The sequence below is a fragment of the Erithacus rubecula genome (assembly GCF_903797595.1).
Source record: "Erithacus rubecula genome assembly, chromosome: 6".
Taxonomy (NCBI): domain Eukaryota; kingdom Metazoa; phylum Chordata; class Aves; order Passeriformes; family Muscicapidae; genus Erithacus; species Erithacus rubecula.
Window position 1 is genome coordinate 34708525 of NC_136688.1, and position 23488 is coordinate 34732012.

General features: G+C 37.3%; 1 protein-coding gene and 1 long non-coding RNA gene across 3 annotated transcripts; one reads left to right on the forward strand and one right to left on the reverse strand.

Moving 5' to 3' along the window:
* Window positions 1–6397: 6397 nt before the first annotated feature.
* DTD2 (D-aminoacyl-tRNA deacylase 2) lies at window positions 6398–14195 on the reverse strand. Of its 2 annotated transcripts, none has more exons than XM_079310241.1 (3): window positions 14065–14195; window positions 8706–8775; window positions 6398–6748 (listed from the first exon to the last, which is right to left on the reverse strand). In XM_079310241.1, exons 1-3 carry the CDS (start codon window positions 14170–14172, stop codon window positions 6423–6425), a joined length of 504 nt encoding a protein of 167 aa, XP_079166367.1. In that variant the 5' UTR covers window positions 14173–14195; the 3' UTR covers window positions 6398–6422. The 2 variants fall into 2 exon arrangements, with proteins under 2 accessions (XP_079166367.1, XP_079166368.1); XM_079310242.1 differs by having other exon boundaries at window positions 14107–14194.
* Window positions 14196–14418: 223 nt separating this feature from the next.
* LOC306802901 lies at window positions 14419–15420 on the forward strand. Its single transcript, XR_013774511.1, has 2 exons — window positions 14419–14651; window positions 14725–15420. It is a non-coding gene; the product is annotated as an uncharacterized lncRNA (long non-coding RNA).
* The last annotated feature ends 8068 nt before the right edge of the window (window positions 15421–23488 follow it).

The following is a 23488-nucleotide window of genomic DNA, read 5'->3' on the forward strand; positions in this document are numbered from 1 at the left end:
TTGGATTTATAGCTAACTTGGGTTTTTGCTATTATTTTTTCCTAAATTGGTCAACAGACTGTTAACCATGCACTGATTCAAATTAGCATTTACTTTAGCAGTTATGCATGCTGTTTTTATTCTCCCCCCTTTCAATCTGAAATTTAAAAAAGCATATTGTGCAAATTTATAGCGATTTGTTCTAAAACAGAAAAAATAGGACAATTAAATGCATTCACCATGTATTAATTCAATTTTCCCTTTCTCCATTAGTCCTGACTGTGCTTCAATAACAAATTACTCAATAAAATAAGTAACTGGCAAATAATTGAAATGCTCGAACCTACTGATCAGTCTTCTTATTAGTCTATTTTGGTAAAGTGGGCTGACTGATTTAGAGCATGAGTCAGTTCTGCCATACAAATTCCAGACATAGTAGAATATCTATACAGCCACATATGCCTCTGAGCTAAATATTTTCATTCTTTCAGCTTCATAATCCTCAGTAACTCTAGAGGAAGAAAAAAGAATGTATGCCTTTGAATTCAGTGGGACTGTCCACGCATGACTAAGAATCACAGGACTAGGGGCCTGATTTGAATCAAATGTTACATCACCAAATAATTACATAGCAAACAAAACCAAATTCCATTATATTTTAAAATCATTAAGAAGGGATGTCTTTAAATTCATTATAAGATTAACCATTTAGTTTTACTTTCTGGAGGCATGTAGAACCCAATGCATATTGCACTGTCCTAGCTTTTGCAATGCCTTAGGTACCAATCTTGCTTTTTTTGCACATTGAATATAAAAAAAAAAAAATGCATAGTTTTATGCTACAATACTGCTAGGCTTCTTTTTATTACAAACACAGTTCCTTTTTGTACTATCTCAAAATGCAAGGCCTCAATTCCTGCCAAGCAATTACACAGTTCTACTGTTATTTTCAATCCTGAAATGCAAATAAAATTGCTATGCAGGCCTAGATAATGTTAGATACAGCTACCAATATGGAAGGAGGAAATAAGAAAGTTAGATCTAGGGATGAATTGCTAGCTAAATACTAAGGCCTCCCAACAACCTTATATATTCAATATTAATCCAAAATTTTCATTGCCAGTCTCTTTTCTAATGGAGTACATCTAAAGAGCATTAAGCTCCTTTCTTGCATGTTTTTAACACATACTGATGTAATAGGGCATGTATTTTGGCACTTACACCAGTAAATATAATTAAAGTGAATGGAAAGCAATTTTAAATTCAGAGTAATGAGGTACATACGAACCAGAACAGTAAGACAGGAATGCCATTTATTTGCTTTCCCATTCTGTCTGGATCACTCCTATTTTAGAAATACTATGAGGTGTTATTTGTATTGATACCATACTGTGCATTGAGGTACTCAAAGTGCTCTGTGAACATTAGCTTGAGCCACATTTGTGAGGCAGAGGCTAAAGTAGGAGGTAGTGAAAGGCAACTTCCTGTAGCTCCAACAGAGGTAAAGAGATGTGAAAGAGTACTGCCTTCGAATGGAAAAAGAGGATCAGATGTGATTCTTTGCTTTTAGAAAGAGGGGGAAACCCCAGTGGTTTTAAACCTTCTTGTCCCCCCATCTTCACTCTGTTTTTCAGATCACAGATGGAAAAAGTGGAGCAGAAAATTGCTTTGCCCAAAGCCACACTCTGGCAGTAATTGAACTAGAAGACAGCATTGGTTTAAATAGAAAGTGCGCAATGCATTCACAGTATTTGGCTTACTCTAACTGCTGTTTCTTTCTTTTGTCCACATACACCATTTACTTTTCAGCTGTAATTGCATGGCACTTCTGGTAACAGAATCTTCTGGGAATCTCAGAGAGATTCCCAAATTGTGAGTTGCTTCAAGAAGCTTCAAGAAATGAAGAAGGAACAAATAGGAAACACCAAATTGATCAAATTCTTGAGAGAGTTTTTCATATTTTGGGTGGTCTTTCCCCAATAAAAACATTGAGTAAGCTCTGCTTTCTGTTCTTGTCCAGCAATTGTGATTCTGATGTCTAGAATAAAGCAGCTGGACAATCCAGTCCTGTCCTTCTATGCTGCCCAATACATTAAACAGCAATGGTCATTGTTTTGTTCAATGTAAGGTCTTAAGAATCAAGACACTGAAAAAGGAATAAATAGCCATTTATTAGATGAGAATTGAGCTGCAAAGAATTTAAGAAACTAAGTCAGTCATAACAGAGTTTGGTGGCAGACATCAGGTAGTGAATACCTGTGCATTTGTGGAGACCATTCTAACCCCCTGTTGCATACGGCTCCTCCAGCTTCCAAAGAGAAACAATGCGTTTGAAGGAGTCCATATAGAAGACAGTAATAGAAACTAAGAGCAAAAAAATAACAGAAGCTTAAAAGATTCATCCCTCCTTGTACAAAGAAGCTGTTTTCATACCAGAGGTGAGATTGAGGTTCTGCAGATCATACTTTTAAATCCAAGTAGATGTGGAACTTTGCTCTCAAAGAGAAGCTAAAGAGCATTTGTTGCATTGAGTCACAATAAAGAATTTTTGTGGAGCTTTTGTGGTAAATAAGATCAGACATCACAGATGCATTAAAAGACCTGGTGAAAAGCACCACAAAGTTTGGCTGATATCCAGCAGCCCATCAAGTGGCTGCCATTTCAACATGGGGAAACAACTGTCTGCAGAAACTGTTACGTGCAAAATCTTGTTACGGGCAAAAATAAATCCACCATATGTTTAGAGTCACACCAATTTTATTTTAATTGCAACCTTAGCAATTTAATCCAAGAATTATTATCAGTACAAATCTAATTATTGCATGAATACAAAGGAAATAAAAATAAAGAAACTGTATAGAAAATCTCAATAACAACAGTACAGTAAAAATTGTTAAGCATGCTAGGTACTATATGGTACCTATCCTTACCCCTCTTCCTGGTGTCATGCTTGACATTTTACCCCCTTGTGGCTTCCACCTGCTAGAGGGAGCACAGTGGATCATCAGCATCTGGAGTCCTGTGCCTGCAGGAGTATGATGTTGATGTTTACGATTTCTTTTTTCCCTCCTTTTTTTTTTTTGGAAATATCTCTCACTTGGGGTTCTTTTTATATATTTTATAATAAAGTTTTACTCCTTGCTTTTTCTTCACTGGCTTGCAACTATGTTTTCTTTTCTTTTTGTTCATCTTAAGTGTTTTGCTTTTTGTTTATTTCATATACTCATTCTTTCTTCTCTTTTTTTATCCCAAAGAGTAATTTTGACCAGCTCCAGGTTTGTATTTCTTCAACTGAGCATTGGCAAGTTGTTTATAGCCTTGGAGTCTCCAGTGCCTGTGCCCCATCTCTTATTATCCCATGCCTTCTACCTTACTTCTCAAAGTTCCTGCTTTTTTAATAGGCCCCTATTTCTGTACCCTGTAACACCATGTTTGAGTCTTAAATATATAATTCTACACAGAATAAATACTAATTATTAGTATCTATATAACAACTGTGGTTACACATAAAACAAATTAGTCATAGTCTCCTGTCCTTAGAAAAAAAATTTGTTACAGCCAAATAAAAAAAAGTAAAGCTCTGAGAAACCTGGGGAAAGTTCCTGTGATAAGCCTTCATCCTAAACTCTTGGAACACTTGGGACAAGGCCTGTGGACTGTCACTAGCAGGAGCAATACAGTTGCAAGTATGACTGGGCTACGTGCCATTTATGAACTTCCTCTTCTGGATTAATATTTGAATGTTGTAAGTTCATATGTTACATACTCTATATAGGATCAGAGGTAAAAAATTTCCAGCAAGGGCATGGGAAGGAAGCAGGAATACTGCTGACTAGAAAACTGGCTATTGCCCCTGAACTCATTAGTGAATGTTTATGAGCCCAGTTCAGAGTCCACACATGCTCAGCTTCAACACACTGGGTGTGTGTGCTGCAAACAAGGTCACAAAAACCTGATATTGTAAATTCCTACGTGGCAGTTGAATTGGAGACATAATAGCATAAGGACAACTCCTCGCTTTATAGGTTATTTCAAGGAAGTAGGGAATATTAAGCATCTTCTAATAGATATTCTCTAAGTATAGAACAGAATAATTATCTGAGGTTTTGTCTAGTCATATTACAGAAACTATTTAAAGCATAGTCAGGTCATCTGTTTAAAGCATATATTCATGGTTGAAGGGGATAAGCATTTGGCTTTGAAAAAGTAATTTTAATCAATTTTTTTATCAGAATGGTCCAGCATGTTATTCAGAAATGGCTTCCTTCAGCAAATGGATTGTGAATCAATAATAGATATAAATAAAGCAGTACAAAGGGCACAGCATTCAACAAGCTGCCAATCCCTGGAGCAGATGGCAGAAATCAGTATTCCAAGATGGATACACAAATAAGTCGGAAATGGTCAGAAAGTACACAAATATCCATCTCTTTAGAAAAATTTCAGAGTTCCATCTGGCCCTAACAACCACTAAAGTGTACATTAGTTTTTACGTGCTTTATATGACAGACTGCTATGAGATGGAGTTTGTTTTGCAGTCTATTTTTCATGAAACATTTTCAGCCTATTTCTCTCAGAAATCTTAAGAGTTCTTTAAATGCAGAGAATGAATTGCCAGTCTTCCAAAGATCTTTCTGGAGACAGGAAGTAAAGTAAAAGCTGCAGGCTTTTTATTATTCCTCAAAGAGTTAATTCTTGAGATATACTAAATACCCACATATTCTGTAAGGTCTGTGAAAAGTGGTATTACTCAGCACTTTTTAGGATTTGACCTCCCACAGAAAGAAGAATTATGTTTTTTCAAGCACACATATCATAATGAATTTGTATTAGTCATTTGCATCAGGACAATATTGTTTAAATGTTGCTAGTAGGAACTTTGAACATGATTCATATTGTGTCTGTCATAACTGTTAATTATTAATGAATAAATATGTCATTTGGGTCCTAATAGCTAATATTTGCAGGCCATTTGTGGAAATGGTTGTTTTCAGCTGTGAGAATGTCAGTTGCCAGGAATTCAATATCCTTACTTCTTTCATAATTATTAACCTAATATTATGCTAACCTGAAAGAAATCTCATTACTCTCTTATCAAAATTATAAGTTTCATATCTGTTAAAAATATTATTCTCATGGCATATTTTGAGCCTACAGATTATATATTCAATGTTTTGTACAAAAGAAAGATAAGGACAGAGTATTTGTAGCTACTGGCCTACTATTGAGGATTGTGCAAGCTGCCATCCTCACTAATCACAAGGTTTTACATATCTTCCAGAATAAATTCTTACTCAAACAACAATTCTGGATAATTGCTGCAAACCATATAAGTGTCTGATTTCACTTTGAACCCTTCTAAACCATAATGCTGCAAAAAGAGAAACTTGAGTCACAGGATGAACACATTTGATACAGTTTTGAATTTGCCACATTTTAATATAGCTGTTCTGTTATTACTGGCTTTCAAAACAAAATTTCCCATTATATCTTCTTAACACCATCTGTTAATAATGCTTGTAACAGAACTGCACAGGGGATCAGTTGGGAAGGGGGCCCCAATACTGTCTCTAAAAGGGAAGCTAGTCTCTGCCTAGCAGCTTCAATGGACAAAAAACTGGAATGAAGCAATAGGGGCAAAAGGAACAATGAGATGGCAGTGTACATTGTACCATCTTTATTTTTGTTTTCATTTGAATGTTCCTGTTCTTTTCCTGAGGCTCTGTTATGAAAGAATTGAGTAGACAGCAAGACCACAGTAACAAGGACATAGACCAAGCCATTGCAGGCAGCCTATCAAAACACATCAGAGATTTCAGAATGCAAACTTCAAGTAAGCAATTCAGTGATACTGCTGGTTTCTAGATGTGCCTCACTTATTCTACCCTGCATAGCCCATGATCAGTCTTGTACTACCTTAAGTCTCCAACCCTTACACACTCAGGTTGAGAGGGATGGACTTTCTTATTTAGTACTTACTCTAAGAGGCTAAAATTCAGTGAATTTGTTTTCAGTATACTAGTCAGTTAGAAAGCATTGTCATTTTATAGATAGAAAACATAAAGGTAAAAATTGATGTAAGTACATATAAAGTATTATTTTTTATCTATAAATCTATAAACCACTTTTTCAAGCTATACATGTAATACTTCTTTCAATATTTTTAGTAAGAAATGATAGCATTATTGGATCAATATTAACAAATATTTTGAGTACACTTCAGATGCATATGAGCAAAAAAAACCATACTCATTACTGCAAGGCAGTCTCAGGAATCCTTCTACTCAATGGGATTGGCAAAATCAGTACAGATGAGTGAAAGCCTTTTTAAAACTGTCTCCCAAGGCACTCAAGCACTTTAATGCTTAGGAAAAAAAACCAAACAAACAAAAACAAAACAAACAGAAGACACCAGTACTGCATTTGGGATACAATTTATTTTTTCAAAATTCGATCAGATGAGTGTAAGGTCCATTTGTATCCAACTTTAACACCTGCCTGTTTCCATATGTGCCATGCTTGACAAGAACACCAGCTTCCATGCACTTGGCATTGGCAGCCAGCTCTTTTTCACACAAAGTCACAAACTGAGAATAAAGTTCCAACCCTTTTTCTTTTTCAATGTTTGCATGGTACTGCATCTTTCTTCCCTTTGGTTTACCACCTAGGGTAGCTTGTGGTATGATGAGTACATCACCTGGTAAATCAAGAACAGAGACAAACTCGCCGTTTTCATTTTCACTTAATTTGACATTCAACAGTGTATCAACTGCAAATAAAAATAAAATAAGAGTTAGTATAATTGAAGTGAATTAAACACAACATCATAAACAAGATTCAACAAATATTCTGATGTGTGACAAGCCACTGAGTAAAAGAAACTCTTTATTAATGAACTGAAACATGGACAATTGATACTTAACCAACTAGTATGTCTGAGTATTGTAAGAAATGTGAAGGATATTAATATCATATGTCTAAAGTTCTATTTTTGGGGGAAGTGATTGGCTATCTAAAATCCTAAAGCTGATTTCTAGTTAGACCCCCCCCAACAGAAACCAGGATGCAATTATTGAGCCTTCCTTAATTGCTTGATACTCAAATAGGCAGCTTTTGCACAACACTCCATGTTGTAGGACATACCACCATCAGTGCACTTTGGAGAGCATTGTGCCCTGACTCTCTTTCCATTCTAGTTGCAGCAGGACCCAACACTGATCTAAGCTGAAGGCACAGCTCCACAGTTTGGTCTCAAGTAGAGCAAGTGTCCTTCAGTGCTCCACTTGGAGACATGCAGCTACCTGTTTGTCACTTGAGACAGGAGGTGGGCAGGAAGGTCAGATGCAATTTGGCTAACAAGCCAGAACACATAAACTTGCAAATAAAATCAATGCATTTACTAACTTTAGATTTTCTGATGTTTCTGTAACAAATCAAATCATTACCCCAACTCTAAAAGCCGGGAGGATACCTAGTCATGCCTCCAAACCCTAAATATAAATGTTTAATGTTGTTAGAAGCAAAAACAGCTGAGTTGTGTTTCAGGAACGAAACCCACACACTCAAACAGATTCAAAATAAATTTAGGAAACAATATTCTCTAAGACAGGCACCCAGTGAGGATGGTCCTAAATGGATCTCCTCCTACGAAACAGAACTTTCTTTTTCTGGCCTGATTTAGCTGCCCCACAGCTGAAAATGTAATTATTCTCAAGCAACATTCTCATGAAACTCTCACTAGAACAAAATAAATTTTTATATCATAGATTTATTTAAATATTTAGCATCATGGAAGCACCGTGCTTTCCAAGACCAAGACAGAACCCCTCAGGAGTTGCTCTCAGCACTTTTAATAGCACCTGTACTTGTGCATTGCTGATCCCAGGCAGTAGCCTGAAATAGACTGAAATAGTGAAATACTGTTATACAACCTTTAGCCAAATCACCACTATCTGCCAGCCACAGAAAATAAAAGAGGCACTTTTATCTGGAATATGAAGCATTACAGAATTTCTCAGTGGAATCGTGCTACTGATGGAGGAAAGGAGGGAGAAGAAATGCCATGAGAGTTAAAAAAAACAAAAAAACAAAAAACCAAACCACAACAGAAGAAAAAAAGTCAAGCCAAAACAGCACCGGGTAAAGACAGAAATAGCTACTATTTGACCTTATCCACAGCATCTTCTCTGCTTCAATGTAAATGTTAGAGGGCATGTGGAGAAGAAGACAAGAATTGCAGGCGTTGCTGTTACTGTTTCTGAACCAGAAAAACTGCTAACAGTGTAAGCATCACTGAAGTGAGGTGGGAAAGACACTGTTTCATTATCCACACAACTCCCTCTACCGGCTATAATTTTAAATATCCTGCACACACACTGTCAAAAAACTTATCAAATCAAGCCATGAACTATTTGAAATTCAGTTCTGTCCTGGACTGAACCTATTCCCCGACACATGTAATATGTTAAATAGGAGGTGCAGCATTTTCTTTCATTACTAGAATACTATCAGGGGAATTTGTTTTCTAGGTTGGCCATGAACAGACAGACAAAAAGGCATAAACAACTGTCACAAGAAACAAGACAGACCAAACTGCTTTTTCAGCCAGGTAATTGATTTAGAATAATGACATCTCATGACTTATCTAAATGGTTACTACCTTCTCTGCCTCAACTGCTTTTCTTCCTTTTCAAACAATGCAATAATGTATATGGATTATATCATACCAATTTTTGGGACAAGATCCTCATCAGCACCTTTGAAGAAGCATATGTAGATGACAAGTCCTCTCTGGATCTACAAAAGATTACAGAAAACTAGGTCAGTGTTTTTCATTATCTACAGTGCCTGTTTATCGTTAAAACTGGTATAAAAAATAACAAAACCACATAACAAAGGTTAAAAGAGTAGCTTTAGTTATTTAGTACAGCTTCAGACATTGAGTTTACACACCACACTGTGGAACATAAGATATATATTGATTATCTGCACAATGCTTCTACATACAATTAAGCCAATTTATTAGCTCCATGTGAAGTCAAATTTAGTTGGAATGTAGAGTGTATGGTGTTAACATAGACGAGGTGACAAGATGAATTAACAGACTTAAATCCAGCATAAGAAATTCTTTAAGCTTTTTTTCCTATCAAAGGTACAGCTAAAATAATTTAATGTGAATTACATATGAATAACATAAAGTGAATTATGTTATTATTTCCAATTATGAAACATGAAAAACACCACAGGGCTTGTCAAAGAACTTAATTTTATTTTGATGTTTAAAGTAAACTAGTACAATATAAATCTGCAAAAAACCACAGAGTCTGTTAATTAAATATTATGACCAAAAACTGTGAAGTTGTTCAGAATATTACAAAGTTTTTCAAAATACTATTTATCAGCTTGGGTAAAATCTAACTAGCAAATGGAACCTTTCAGCTGATTGGTATAAAGGATATGCCACATCTTTAGCATTCAAAGAGACTACTTGTAAGAACAATGCATTTGAGGGAAGAATTAGGCCTCCACTGAGGAGAAAACTCTTGTGTAGCTTTTCTGCTCACTTGGTTAGTTCAGAAGGAATGCCCGTGCAACAACCCATGCTTTATTAAGCCAAACTGATAGGCTCTGCAGCCAGCAGCAACTGTATCTCACGCACAAGTATACCTGCATGGCTTAACTTCACTGGAGAAAAACTCAGTGTATCCACAGGCAGACAGCATCCACAGAAAGACAGGATACAAATAAACCTCACTGTTGCTTTGTCAAGAATAAGTGCATTTTAATTTTGTTGGAGGAAACGTAAATGTCAACTTGTGAAATAGCACTGAAGAGATGGAGTCATTAATACCGATGTTATTAAAGCAAAAGAATAGAAAATGTGAATAATTTGTAAAAAAATACTTTAAAAAATTTTCCTCTATTTGTTTTTCCCCCAAATGATAAAGGTTTTTAGTGAAGAAATCTTAGCTACACACATGATATTTTGTCACTTTGTTACTGCAGAGATTAACCGAAATGCTTAAGGCAATGACTGAGAAAAGCTATGCTTTCTCAACTATTTTTCTAGTGACCAACTTCTGAAAAAAGAGAATGCTCATTGTAGCCAAAATGTCACATGCTCAGAACTTTCAAAAGCTTTAAAGGGCTCCTTCCAAAACTCAATTTGACCACTGCAGAGTATTACATAGGCTCCCAAATGACAGCCATGTTTCATAAACACTGTAAAAAATTTGATGGCTGGAACCTCAAGTGACATTTCAAATCATCTGTTTAAATAAGGGAGAGAAATGCAGACTGCCAAACATTAGACATCCTTATGTGTTTAGCTAAATATTCATTCCAGAAACAGACTGCAGGATATTAACAGGTAACAATAATGCACAAATAGCTGCTAATAAAAATATTTTTGATAAAATAGGCGAAATGTATTTACATTGTATACATCCAACCACAGCATTAGAAATAAGTGACTGCAATACAGCACACATCATAGAAAATAATTTTAATTCTGAGATTTGTGAGTCTTTTGTACAGTCTCACAGCAGTAATGATATTCTGCAAGCAGCTCATTTAAAGACACAAAACAGTAAGTAAAGTGACCCCTGCAAGTCCTAAGGCCAGATAAAGAAAGATTAAGTAAAAAAAATCATGATTTTTCCAGCCTCTGCCCTTATTGAATGTCTGTTTTTGAATAAACTATTTATCACAAGATTAGACATACATATTGAAGAAAATTAGAGGGACAGGAGGTTAAATGAGAAAAGAATTAATTCAGAGACAAGTTAAAACTGATAGAGGATGCTTCTATTTACACTGCACGTTTATGGTCTTCTGGAACACTCTACAACCATGATATAGATGAAAGCTTTGCAACTACTTGTAAGCTGAAACTTCTGGTTTCAACTATGGCTGAAAACCAGGGTTCAACATGTACAGCCATGTTTCAACCCCTTGTTAAGTCTTACTTTGTTCTTTAGTTTACTTAATTGAACAGAAGATGTAAAATTGAATGCAATTACAAGACCAAACCTAATAGTAACATGTGTCAGTCTGACCTTAGATCAGTATTCCAGATGTCCTAACACATGTGCTCATTGTCATTGTAATGTGTAAACTTTCTGAAAGCAAAACCATTGCCATTGCTGCAGGTTCTCTGTAACCTGCCAAAGCTAGTTGACTGCTTCTCAAACCTCTATTTAATGCACAAAATTTGAGCAAAATAACACAAATAAGAAGATCATAAATTCAACACGCTGGTGTGCAAACAGCCACTGCAAGGAACCTACAGAGTGACAGAAAAGCTGTGTTCTATGTGGATGTACTGTGAGCAGTAGAATCCTACATAAATAAACCAGCAAAGCAAGATACTGTGCAGCTGTCTAAAGTCAGATCAGGCAACCTGCCTCATGAAGGGCTGGAGTATCCAGCCATACAGATGCCATACAGACAGCCTTAGCAACACTGCCTTCAAATGCTGCTTTTTAGCTCTTTTGCAGGAAAAAAAACAACTGACTCCTCCCTCATCCTCCTTACTAAATACATTCATATGTATTTTTCAGTATTTCATCAGCAAAGATGGAATATATTCTGCAAAATATTATCTCTACCTTTTATTATTTTTTCCTCCAGGAAAATGCAATAGATAATAAAAACAGAGATACTTTGTGATTCTTAGAAAGTCAGTTTGTGAAACTTACTTAGATAAATTATTCTGTGACATTTCCATTTCAAGTTCAGAATCTACCCTCTGGGAAGATTTCCTCATATTTCTTACATTCAGTGCAGCAAAGAGAGATTACATCATCTGCCACAGGTCACAGAACAAGTCTGTGCCTGGTATTTTGCACCTTTTTTTTTGCCACAGTAACCAGAAAATAAGCCAAGTGAAATAAGATAAGGAAAGGACAATTTTCCTTGCATACAGTGTAGGCACTTATACTTCTTAGCTGAATATTCATTTAATGATTCTTTTCTCACACAGTTATGAAATACATCAAAGCTTACTTTATTTCACCCCTACCTTTACAAGAATTTCTTTTTCCTTCTTATCTTGCTGTATACCTAAAGCTATTATGGAGAGAATATAACCAAAATTCTCCATGAACAAAGCAACCTATGTGCAGTAACACTCAACAGGCCAAAAAACTCAACCATGAAAACACCATGAAGGCAGAGACTCACAAATAAAGTACACTCCTAACCTTTCTGCAGATAAAGAACTGAAGTTCCTAAAGTACCTACAGGGGTCTCTTACAGCTCAGAAGCTATTCAAAGCCATCTACATAATATGCCATTTATTGTATTCTAGAAATGCCTCAAGGTGAGGTCCTACTTTTAATTGGTCATAAAACATCAGGAACACACTTGTTCATGAAAATAATAGTTGATGAAGTCTGTATTTTTTATTTTTGTTTTTTTTTGCCTTGACATGTAAAAAGAGGGAGTAAAATTTCCCTATCAGAAAATGTCAGCAGCAAAATTTCCTTCCAATGACCTTTAAAGTAGTCATATTAGAGAAAATAAGAACTTACATTGGCTTTTTTTTTCTGCATGGTGACTAGTTCTTGTTAAAACAGACTTCTCTTAAAAATCCCCAGGTAGCCCAGAGAGATTGCCATGTACCCATGATATTAGTAAGGTTCATGTCTGAAAAATATCTGGAGACCACCCAAATCTCTTTCAGATTCCTTTAGTGCTATCTATTACTTTCCTAGTGATTTTGCAAATTAGAGAGATAAACTATATAACCTCCTCACAGCAGTTTTTCATAGCTCTCAACCACAACATGCACCTTTTAAGATAGTTTAAAAGAAAGACAGAAAAATTACATTCTGCTTTTTTTACTGGATCTACAATTACTTCTGTGATTAGCAAGCTAGACTTCGGTTATTTCTCCTATAGTTAATTTATGCTAGGCTGAGAGAATTGTATTGTAATTAACCTTATATTGAGAGGCTAAAAATGCAATATACATAGATGCACTACACAGTATCTGTGAGATGACAGATTTCCTCACACTATTTCCTCCCAGTAAAACATTCTGGCTGCCCAGACCATACTGCAGAAACTAGTTCTGCTGGATCCATCTGCCCCATCTGAAAAAGGAGAGAAATATCTTAAGGCTAATGTGAAAGGCAAATAGTGAACTCTCTTCAGATGTGTTGAATGAATGCATAAACCCTTTAACCATACTACAACTTTTCAAAATTTATGCAAGTGACTGTATTAAGCCCCTTCTGTTGTAGCAGTCTTTAAAAAGGACAAAAAACAAAACCAAAACCCCATGGGTTAAATAACTGACAATGCCAGAAATGAGTTATTCTAGAGCAGGTAACTCAGCAGCAGTGAGGACAGCAGGGCAGTGCATTCCAAAGCAGCCTTCATGCTTTGGGGAAGAGCCCTGGGCTGCATGCACAGCACATCAGCCCAAGAGTCTGCACACCTACCTACCTCGCTCCACCAGCAGAACACTGTGGGAGGAAAATGCAATGTTTTCCTTAACCTGTGTGGTGATCTACATGCTAAATTTCAGTTTTAGTTAGTGTTCTGGAAAAAATAACCCCAAACAACATCAGAACCACTGCTGCCATAGTCCATTTGCCCTACCTGGCCTTTCTCCTCCAAGTTAACACTATCACACAACAAGGAGAAGAGCTGAACCCTCCACCCAAGGCTGCAGTGTTTCTGTGAAAGTGTGCTTAAGAAAAGAAGGAGCAACACGTTGAGAAGGGAAATGTTTGGTCGTGGAGCACTCAGTGGAGAGGAGGCTTCTGCCTGTGGAGGACTCTGTGAGCCGCAGGGGGAAGGAGCAGCAGAGAGAAACCGCTGTGCCGACCTCGGCCTAGGCTGCTTGTCCCTTTGCCGATCACCAGGGAGGAGAGCGCTCTGGGTGGAAGTGAGACGAGGCTGGAAAGCTGCCCGAAGCGCAGCCCAGCCCGGGAAAGGAGCAGCGGGTGTTCCCTCACACGTCTCAACGCCCACCCAGTCCCGCGGGCGCACGCGCGCAGGGCACGGGGCGCTCCCCGCCGGCCGCGCCGCTCGGGGCCATGCCGAGGGTGAGGGGCGGCCCGCGGCTCACGTTACCTCCACCCATTGGGCCTCGGAGCCGCGCTCGGGCGGCCGCACCTGCAGGCGGGCGGACACGCTCTGCTGCAGCAGGGCCCGGGCCCGCGCCGGCCGCGCCGCCGCCATGGAGGCCCGCAGCGCCGGGGCGGGGCCCGGCACGCCTTCCGGCCCGGCCGGAGCCCGCGGCGGCGTGAGGCGGGACCGCGTGCCGGGACCGTGTGCCGGTGATTAAACGGGGCCGCCAATCTGCCCTCTCCATGGAGCGGGCTGAATACAAGCTTTGCAACAGCGTTTCTATCTCCCGATGCCCCAACAGCTAGCAGCAAGCGGGCTTTGGTTTCTTATTTTGATGAGAAATGAAAGATTTTGTCCTCTGGTGGGGAAATGTTACAAGCTGATGTCAAGAGCAGCATGCTGTATAGTTTATGCATGGCAAAGAAAATCTGAATATTCTTTGTTATTCGTTCATTACTTGTGTTTGAGGTGGCTGAGATGAGTCTATCCAGTATTTCTCTTCAATGATACTGCATTGGAGCAGAGGGATCAGAAAGCGCAGTTAAAAGGGATTTGCATAGCTAGGCATCCAAATCATCCGGGAAAAAGAAGTGCATAGTTTTGAAATGAGCTCCCACTGCTTCTGAAAAGTTAAAATATTGCAAGTGGTTCTTTATCTTCCAGGTTTTGGGCTACATACCCTGACACTCCTTGAATGGCTCCAAAACTGGAAAGTTGCGTCTTTCTCCCATACATGAATTCTGACAGAGATGAATTTTCAACAATACTGCCTTCATCCAAGTCAAGATAGAATTATGCAGAATTCAGTATCTCTCTCCAAATTAGTTTTATGACCAAAGTTTTTATTTTTATAACTGTGTTTAAGAAATATTGTATTTTTTTAATAATAAAAAAGTTAATATATAGCAATGTGAGTAAAAAGCTGAATTTTAGTACCTGGAGTCAATCACAGAGTATGGTTACAAAAGATCCTATGGAGCAGCAAGGGCCAATATGCACTTCTGAATAATCAGTGTTACACATAAGGATATATTCAGCTTCTGTCATCTTCAAAGAAGATTCTTAATGTGTGTTCAATGAGGTTGCTCTTCCCAAAGCAAACCTTCCTGGAACAATGGGAAATTGCACTCGGTGGTTAGTGTATGAAGTAGCTCATTTTTGCTAGCTGTAGGGTATTGTAAAATCCGATATGTTTTTATTTAAACTCAGCTAATTTTGTTTAAAACACCTTCTGTTCATTTACTTCAAAACTGTATCCCCAGACTCATTAAGAAGAGTTTAATGAGATAGAAATCCATTTAAAATGAGAGAGTTTTCCACATATATTTACGATATAAATTGATTGTTAAGGAAAATGGATTTTGTTACAGTCTGAACAAATTACAATAAGCAGATTATAGAGGGATGTTAATATATAAGGATATTGATTGTTATTTGGTGCTGTGCCATTATTTACACCAGGAGAACATTTATTTGTGCGCAAGTTTCAATGCAAATGCCTGTGAAACATTGCAAAGAAAAAGTTAGTATGACATCATTTTTTATTTATGGATTCTTGGTGGAATTATGTTGTGTTTCTGTTGGGAAGCCAAATAATTCTATTGCACCTTGAGTTTCTTGAATCTTACTGGCCTATTGTTAGATTAAAGGCCTCTCTTTTTATACCAAAGAATATTAGTAAATTTGTTGGATCAATTTTAGGCATGGATTTGGATTTGACTGTGGGTTTTATATTAAAAAAAAACAACCTCACCTCTTGACATCTAAAGTATATATCCATGAATAAAATATATTGGTATTTTTATCAGGTACTATATAAAATATTTTTCTGCATGTTTTGGATTTGACAGTTGTTCCAGAATATTTCCTGTATCATCTCTGTTAGTCACTGGATCTGAAAATAGATATTTTGAGAATGGTATCCAGAAGATATTTCTGGTTATTTTCAAATAATTTCTCTTTCAGAGGGGCAGTCTCACAAATTGCAGCAGGAATGGCTAAGTGTCTGAGTTCAGAAAGTGTTTGGACAACACTCTCAAGCACAGGGTATGACTCTTGAGGTGTCCTGTGCAGGAGTTGGATTTAAGATCCTGATGGGTCCCTTCCAACTCAGCTTATACTGTGATTCTATGTATATTTGGAATAAATCCTTTTGTCAATAGATGGGTGGATGCTGGAAGGAAGCTCTGCCTGTGTGGGGTCTTGGCTTTTTCCTTGTCTTTCAGTACCAAAATGATTTTAAGTGGTTGAATTCTTCTCTGGGGATGGTTTTTTGAGGGTTTTTGTTATTACTATTAAATTTGGTGTTGCATACCATTTGGCAGGGAAGGAGTTGACTGGACCTCTGAAGGGACAAGATGTATCTGGGATGTTTTTCCTTTGCCTGTGGTGTCTGAAACATGATCAGTGGTATTTCATACAGCTATCACATCAATAGAGTTGCCCCTATCTGTTTTGAAGAGAAATATACAAAGCTGCAGCAACACTTAGACAGCAGAGATACAAAGTAGGTTGCTGGCAAGGGTTATATCTTAGTAGAATTACCTCTTTTGGGGCAGATGTAGCTGAAAGGCTCCAGAGTGTCAAGGGAAGAATTAGATTTCAACATTTAATTTCTCCATTGCCAAATATGGAACTCTTCCCTTGCAAAACGAACTAAAACATTTCAATCACTTAGAATCATTTAGTACAGAATCATAGGTGGGGCCCACTACTGATGAGAAAGGTGAGACAGAACCAATTGATGTCCTTGTACCAGCTGTTAAAGATTGCTGTTAAAAAACTCTTCATCAGAGAATGGCCTGGAAAGTGGAATTTGCAACAGTGAATTGCAAATTTGCATTACAAAGGTAAAGATATTTCCACAAAATAATTTGTAAACTGGGATTAATGTTTAAATAAAGCACAATTTTATTTTGAAACAACAGATCAATCATCAAAGAAATCAAAAGGATATTTCATATCTTTAATCCAAGATGTTTAAACTGCCACAGGACAGCTCAGAATGTTATTATGATTTGTTTCTGAAGTGATGTTTATGATCATGCATCTTGAACTGAAGTCCTTTGTTTTCTGTTGGAGGATGACCTCTTTTTTTCTCTCTTTTTCTCCCTGTTTACTTATTTTGTTTTTCTTTTTGTGCTACTTGTCTTATCAAAAATAGCACAAATAAGTTCTCTGACTCCTATATTTGGTGATTATTTCTGTAGCCTATTTCTCAATCTAGTTCAAGACGCAGCCTTAGAAATGTTAGCTGAAATGCTGATAGCTGGAAGAGATTATGTACTGCTCAACAGTGGTGTAGGTGCAGAGAGGAATAGTTGGTGGTGTGAGAATAATTTCACTGTCTAAGACACGTTATGATGACTGTATTTAGTACTGACTTATTCAAACAACTGTCCAGAGGTCAGGAGTATGTCTGCCTCCCAACCATCATCCTCCTTCCTCCAGAGGTATTTAAATCAGAAAAGCAAAGAGGGCTTGAAGAATTTCTCTAGTACAAGTCAGGCAGCAGAAATGAGCACTCCTGTCAGTCAAAGACCACAATTATTGCACAATGCCTGTGCAGAGCTACCAGAAACAGCTCTTCCAGGGAAGACCTAGAGTGAAGACTATCATCCACTTTGCCTTCCAAACTGCCCCCTAGGTCTGTTTAGCATTTGAAAGAACCATTGCAGATTTCTGGGGGAAGTTAATTTTGTGAGGAAGATGGTATTGTGGTTATCCATACATCTGAGGAAGGTCATGGCTTCTTCAGCTCTAGTTCTGTAGCATCAGAGTTGGTCACTTCTTTAGCTCTTCCAGCAGAGCCAATTTAGTGTCCCCATGAATGTCAGAATTGTTTGCAGTGAAGGCTGGTATTCTTGTTGTGGAAGAACAGTTCTGTGATTTGAGCAGTTGATTTTATCTGCTAGTTGTGTTTAAAGAAAGCAACAAAAATTTAATACATGATTAAAAATAGATTAGTGTTTTGTTTAGTCCTTCATACAATTACAAAACAGACACTGAAATGTGTTATCGCAATCAAAAGTTAATTAAACTTCTGAAAAAAATTATAGATTCAATGTGAAAGCTGTGTCAGATACAATTACTGTTTTTTATTGTGAGAAACAGAAATTTGCATCTGTTAGGGGAAAAAAAGTAGCCAGATAAAAGACACACAATCTGCTCACTTACTGCAATTGCCTAAAGGGAGTAAGAACACTATTAGTCAGTTTGTTTCTCATTGGTCCTGTGACATTTAGCTACTCTATTTATTCCTGCTTGAGTGTTTCCTGAACTGTCTTTGTCTAGATGATTGACAGGCATTAATGTTAAAAGGACTTCAGTATGGTGCTGCAGTGGAATTAACAGAGTGTTGGGGTGGCCTACCTGCAGTATGTACCATGTGGTCTCACTCTAACACAGTGGACTGATTAGAAGCAATATGTTTATTCTTTATTTTCATGGAATTGAGCTAATCCCATATGCCCATATTTCTTGAGAGTTTCAACACCTAACTCTTAATTCTGGAATTCAGAGGGAGGCTGAACGAAGTCATGAAGCTGGCTCCATAAGAAGTCCTTCAAAGGTCAGCAGTTTTCTGCTTTACCGTAGGAATGGTATTGCCAGATCCAGTTTGATTTGGTGTATTCAAATGCTTCCCAGGTCTCCTGAGTTTGGGATGTGGGTTCTACACAGCAGGAGCACATGGAAACAACTTGGGTGTAGGACAGCATTGACTCAGTGGGGAAGGAAGCAGCACCCAGCACTGAGCAACCTTATGGTCGGAGGGCCTGGAGCAAACAGGGCAGGAGTAATAGAGGTCGGTGACAGCCAACAGCTGTACAGGCTGTTTGCCAACCCTGAGCAAGCTTGGCAGAGCCACTCAGCCCATCCTTGACAGTCAAAGTCAGCTTCAGCTTCTTGTGCTCTGTGTGGAGCTGCTAACCACACACGAGTTCAGAGCCTGGCGCTGCTCTGGCAGGTGGGGGTCTGGTTTGCTTCAGTCCCCTGAGCTAAGCCATGCCTGGCTGATGTAGATGGGTGCTGCTGGGTTCCTCCTGATGGAGGAGCTATTTAGAACAGGCATAATAGAGCATAGCTCCAACATTCTTTCTTTTCCTACCATCAGGGTTGGTCTGCTGCATCAAGGGTGGATATTCCTCTTCCCCTGCCATGTAAAGAAATTAAAGTCTGTTCTACCCAAGTATTTCTGAATCATTGCTCACTTCATCTTATAAACACTTTTGCAATAGCAATTAGTACTACACGATATGGTTGTGTTAATTAATCCCATTCTTTTCATCTTCAGTGAGAAATTTTGATGATAATATGAGAATGTTGCTATAGATAAAGATGCATCGATATCTTCTAGGGTCTTAAACCTGAGCTTCCATGTTTTCAATAGATACCATGTGTAACATCAGAGCATTGACATAAAGCCTCATGTTATTAAAAATGGACATGAAATGAGATGTGGCTTTTTCTGTTTCTTTCACAAACAGTATGAGAGTCATTTATTATTCTCTCTGTACCTGGAGGACTGCTTGCCTCCAGTCACTGTTGAGTATGCAGGCATAATAAGGCTGCCTGTCATTTTTTTGCATTTATATGGATGACTTTTGAAGTAAAACTCACCACAGCTTCAAGCCAAAAGCTTTCTCCTTGAGTTACAGCTCCTATCATTTTTTCCCCTCAGGCATATTGATCCTTAACTATTCAGGAAAGCATACACACAAATGATAGGTCATTAGGAAATTCTCTGAATGGTAAACCTCTGAAGTCAGCCCAAGTGCTATTTGCCATGCATCATGATAAAATTTGTGAGTTGGAGGAGGCACTAATTATATGCTTGGTCTGCCATGTAAGAGTTGTTGGATCTGTTGTTTCCAGAACACAGCAACTTCTTTTGCAGCATAGTCAGCAAGATTGCCAGAGCACAGTGAGCCAAGCAGAGGTTGACAGATTATGGCATTTAATTCCAATTTTATTCAAATTGGTACCTCACTTTGCCATAGTTCAGCATCACATACTGATACAGTGATGTTGATCTATGGGCTTTTCTTAAAATTATATTTTGGGAACTCATTTCCCTTAGAACAAATGGCAGCTGTAAGATTTTCATTTACCATCAGCCTCTGGTTTGTAATGGTTTATTTCAGTAATACAATAGTTATATATATATATCTGTATATAATCCTTTCATTATTTTAGCCCACATATGTAGAAGGTGATCTTGGGAGGAAAAAGCAATTGTTTAATACAGTGAACTAAATAATAAAAGATTGTAAATTCTAATTTATATTCATGGACTCAAGTAAGATAATAAACATGTCAAGAAATGATGTGGCTTCCTCTTATGACTTTCAGTGTAGATTAATATGTTTTAAAGAGCAGTGTCACAAATTGTTTTTTAATTTTTAATTTTCACACTTTGTCAAAGCACCAATTTTAAAAATGCATGTTTCTGGATTAATTTAGGATGATACTACTAGTGTATTATTAGATCACTCAGAAGCATTGCAATAATAGGATTTTTTACATATTCTTTGGTTTATGGTTTTTTTAAAGCTTTCTAAGAGTTAGTTTCTTTCTTTTACAAAAGATGCTAAATTGCTACTACAGAGTGGAAGTGAAACACTTTATTTTCAGTATGAGATGCTATAAAAGAATAGAAAAATAGTATTTGGTATAACTTTTTCTTACAGAGCTTTTTATTTCAGAGAGAATTCTTGGAATCGCTGGAGGCTTACAATTTTATGATTAAGGGAATAGAACTCTGTAACTTGGGATATTTTAATATCAATTACAGATGTTTAATCTTTCCTTAGATGCTCTGTTGCCCATAGGACAAAAAATAATGTTCATAGTAGCAGTCCCAGTGAGTTTATTGGTGTCTTCTGAAATACTTTGCACTGCTACTGCAGGGATTTTTGAGATAAGTATTGAATGGGTATGGTTTAAAACATTAACCAGATTTTTAAAATAATTACACAAAAACCAGCAAAAAAATTATGTAATGTTTCAATCAACATCATTGATCAAATAAGATTGATTTGCTATACAAAACCTGTGTAAGCTCAGGGCTCTGATGTTAACAAAAATGCCTCCTGTATAACAAGCTTGTTACTGAGAAAAATGAATGAAGAGCAGCATTAAAATAATTTCAGAAACTGAAACTGTGAATGTCATTGTTACTCAGACTGTGAATGTCATTGTTACTCAGATCTGTAGTGTCAAATGGTTTACTCAAGATTTTAGGAAAGTCTATATTTTTTATTCTGTATTTGTACACTGTCTAAAGCAACAGGACTAATTTTGCCCCTGAGACTTATAATTGCAATTTATCACCATTACTGAAAAAAAAATAGGAAAGAAGAAAAGAAAGAACATTTTTGTAAAATATATGGCAAAGATTAGGAATAGTTTCAAAACCTTTCTTTTACCTTCAGGTATGGAAATACTGTTAATTTGTGTTAATTCCATTCATGCATATCTATATATGTAAGGTATCTATGAAAAATTATGTGGCTTTGTTACAGAAGGGCATATTGAACAAAATAAATCCTTTAATTTTCTGCACCACTTCTTGGAAAAATTGCTGTAATATAAGCTGCATCTTCACTGTGATGTGACTGTTACTATAGAAAGCAATATAAACCTGAAGAACTTGATAACCAACTTAAGAAGAGTCTAGTGACAATTTAAATAAGGTTTTCATCTCTTCTTGACTCTGAAGGACTGCACTTTTTAAAATTCCCCAGGAATGCAATATATAAAAGAAATTGGTCTCAATTCTTCAAGACCTTCTTTCTCATTTAGTGAAAGTGAATGAAAGCAAACATTTTTCAGTTTAAGATTTGGCAAAGTGTTCACACCAGATGAAGCTACTTATGTGGTCCTGTATTTATTGGCAATACTAATAAACATGATAAGGAAAAAACATTAAGTTGTTAACTGTTTCTTGTGTGCTTTCTTTGTGCTTGTTAAAGGTGTTACATTTTCAAGTACTGCCATACATAATAAACAGAAATTTCTTCTTAAACTAGGTAATATTCCATATGAAAATTCAAGTAAACCTGCCTTGTTTTGAATGGGTACTTGAAAGCAGAATCTGTTAAAATCCCTTGAGCCAAATTTACTTTGCAACAAGTGGGTGTAACTGCATCCATGCAGTGACATCGGTGACATTGACCGTGGTGTCTAAGTCTAGTGGGAAAAAGAATTTAGAAGAAAAATTCCAGTGAATGACAGAGAGGTAATATCACAACACAGAAGGACTCTCCTTATATATGCCTGCAGCTGTTTTCTCCTCCAATTCTCCTGAAATTCCCTATTTACACTTTTTTGAGATGTGCCTTATTGATATACATGGTGCCTGTTCCCCCAGGTATGCCACTGTGCCTCTGTGCACAAGCTCTGTCAAGCTGCTGCTGGTCTAGGACCAGACCAGAGTTTCAGCATTAAGTGATGCAACGTGGAAGCTGCTTTAACTTCCTTGTGGAGCACAGCAAAGATAAAACAAAGAACTCATACCGGCAGGCATTTTGGCTTGGATTATTTTGCAGCCTGATACAGTTTGTCAGCCCCACAGGAGAATGCTGTTTTGGCAAGAGCTTGCTCTAGGATGGTCTCAGAGCTGCCAAAGGGAGGAGGTGGCAGCTATCCTGAGACACAGTGCAGGGGCTGAGTCAAGAGGTAACGCTCAGAGCCCAAGGCTCGTTAGCCAGGGCAGGGCTCTGAACACAGTAATTATCACCACATGACAAAAAAAGACAAAAAGCAACATTTTAGCCTTATTTATCTTAAAGGCACCAGGGCTGGCCAACCAGCCAGGGTGGAAAAAAACCCAGAATCTGAGACTTGTGTGACATGCTCATTCTAGTATGCAGGCTGGTCATGAAGCTAAAATGACCCCTTGGTTCTAAGGAATCTTTTTTTCTGCCATTCTTTAACATAATTTCTATTTCAAATAGTGACTGAAATAAATGGCTTATATGAGAAAGGTTTTTCAGTTACTATATCATTAAAGTGGTACTATGCAGACACCCAAAAATGAGAATGGATACTTTTTTTTTTTTTTTAAAGCTACTTATATCCTACTGCGCACAAACTAACCTAATTAGCTACCAAGTCATTTTTCAAATGTTATTTAATTTTGAAATTTTGGAGTTATTTTGGCAAGAAATCTTTCCTAGCTATACCTGGATACCCTTAATTGATTTTGGGTAGAGAAAGAATACATTTGAACACAAGACAATCTAATTTCACACAAAAATAAGTTCTATTTTTGCCATGTTATTGTTCAGGCTGAATAGCAATTTAGAGTCTATGAAATATTTTCCTACATTTACTTGGAGAAAACATCACTTTGCATCAAAATTAAATATTGTGTCTTTAATTTTGTTACACTTTTGATAAGTCCAAAGTGGAATTTTTTGAAAGA

Coding starts and splice junctions, on each gene's coding strand:
- DTD2 (XM_079310241.1), bottom strand. CDS start 14,172: ATGGCGGCGGCGCGGCCGGCGCGGGCCCGGGCCCTGCTGCAGCAGAGC. Junction 8,776..14,064: donor CCGAGGCCCAATGGGTGGAG/GTAACGTGAGCC, acceptor AATCTTTTGTAG/ATCCAGAGAGGACTTGTCAT. Junction 6,749..8,705: donor GGATCTTGTCCCAAAAATTG/GTATGATATAAT, acceptor TTTTATTTGCAG/TTGATACACTGTTGAATGTC.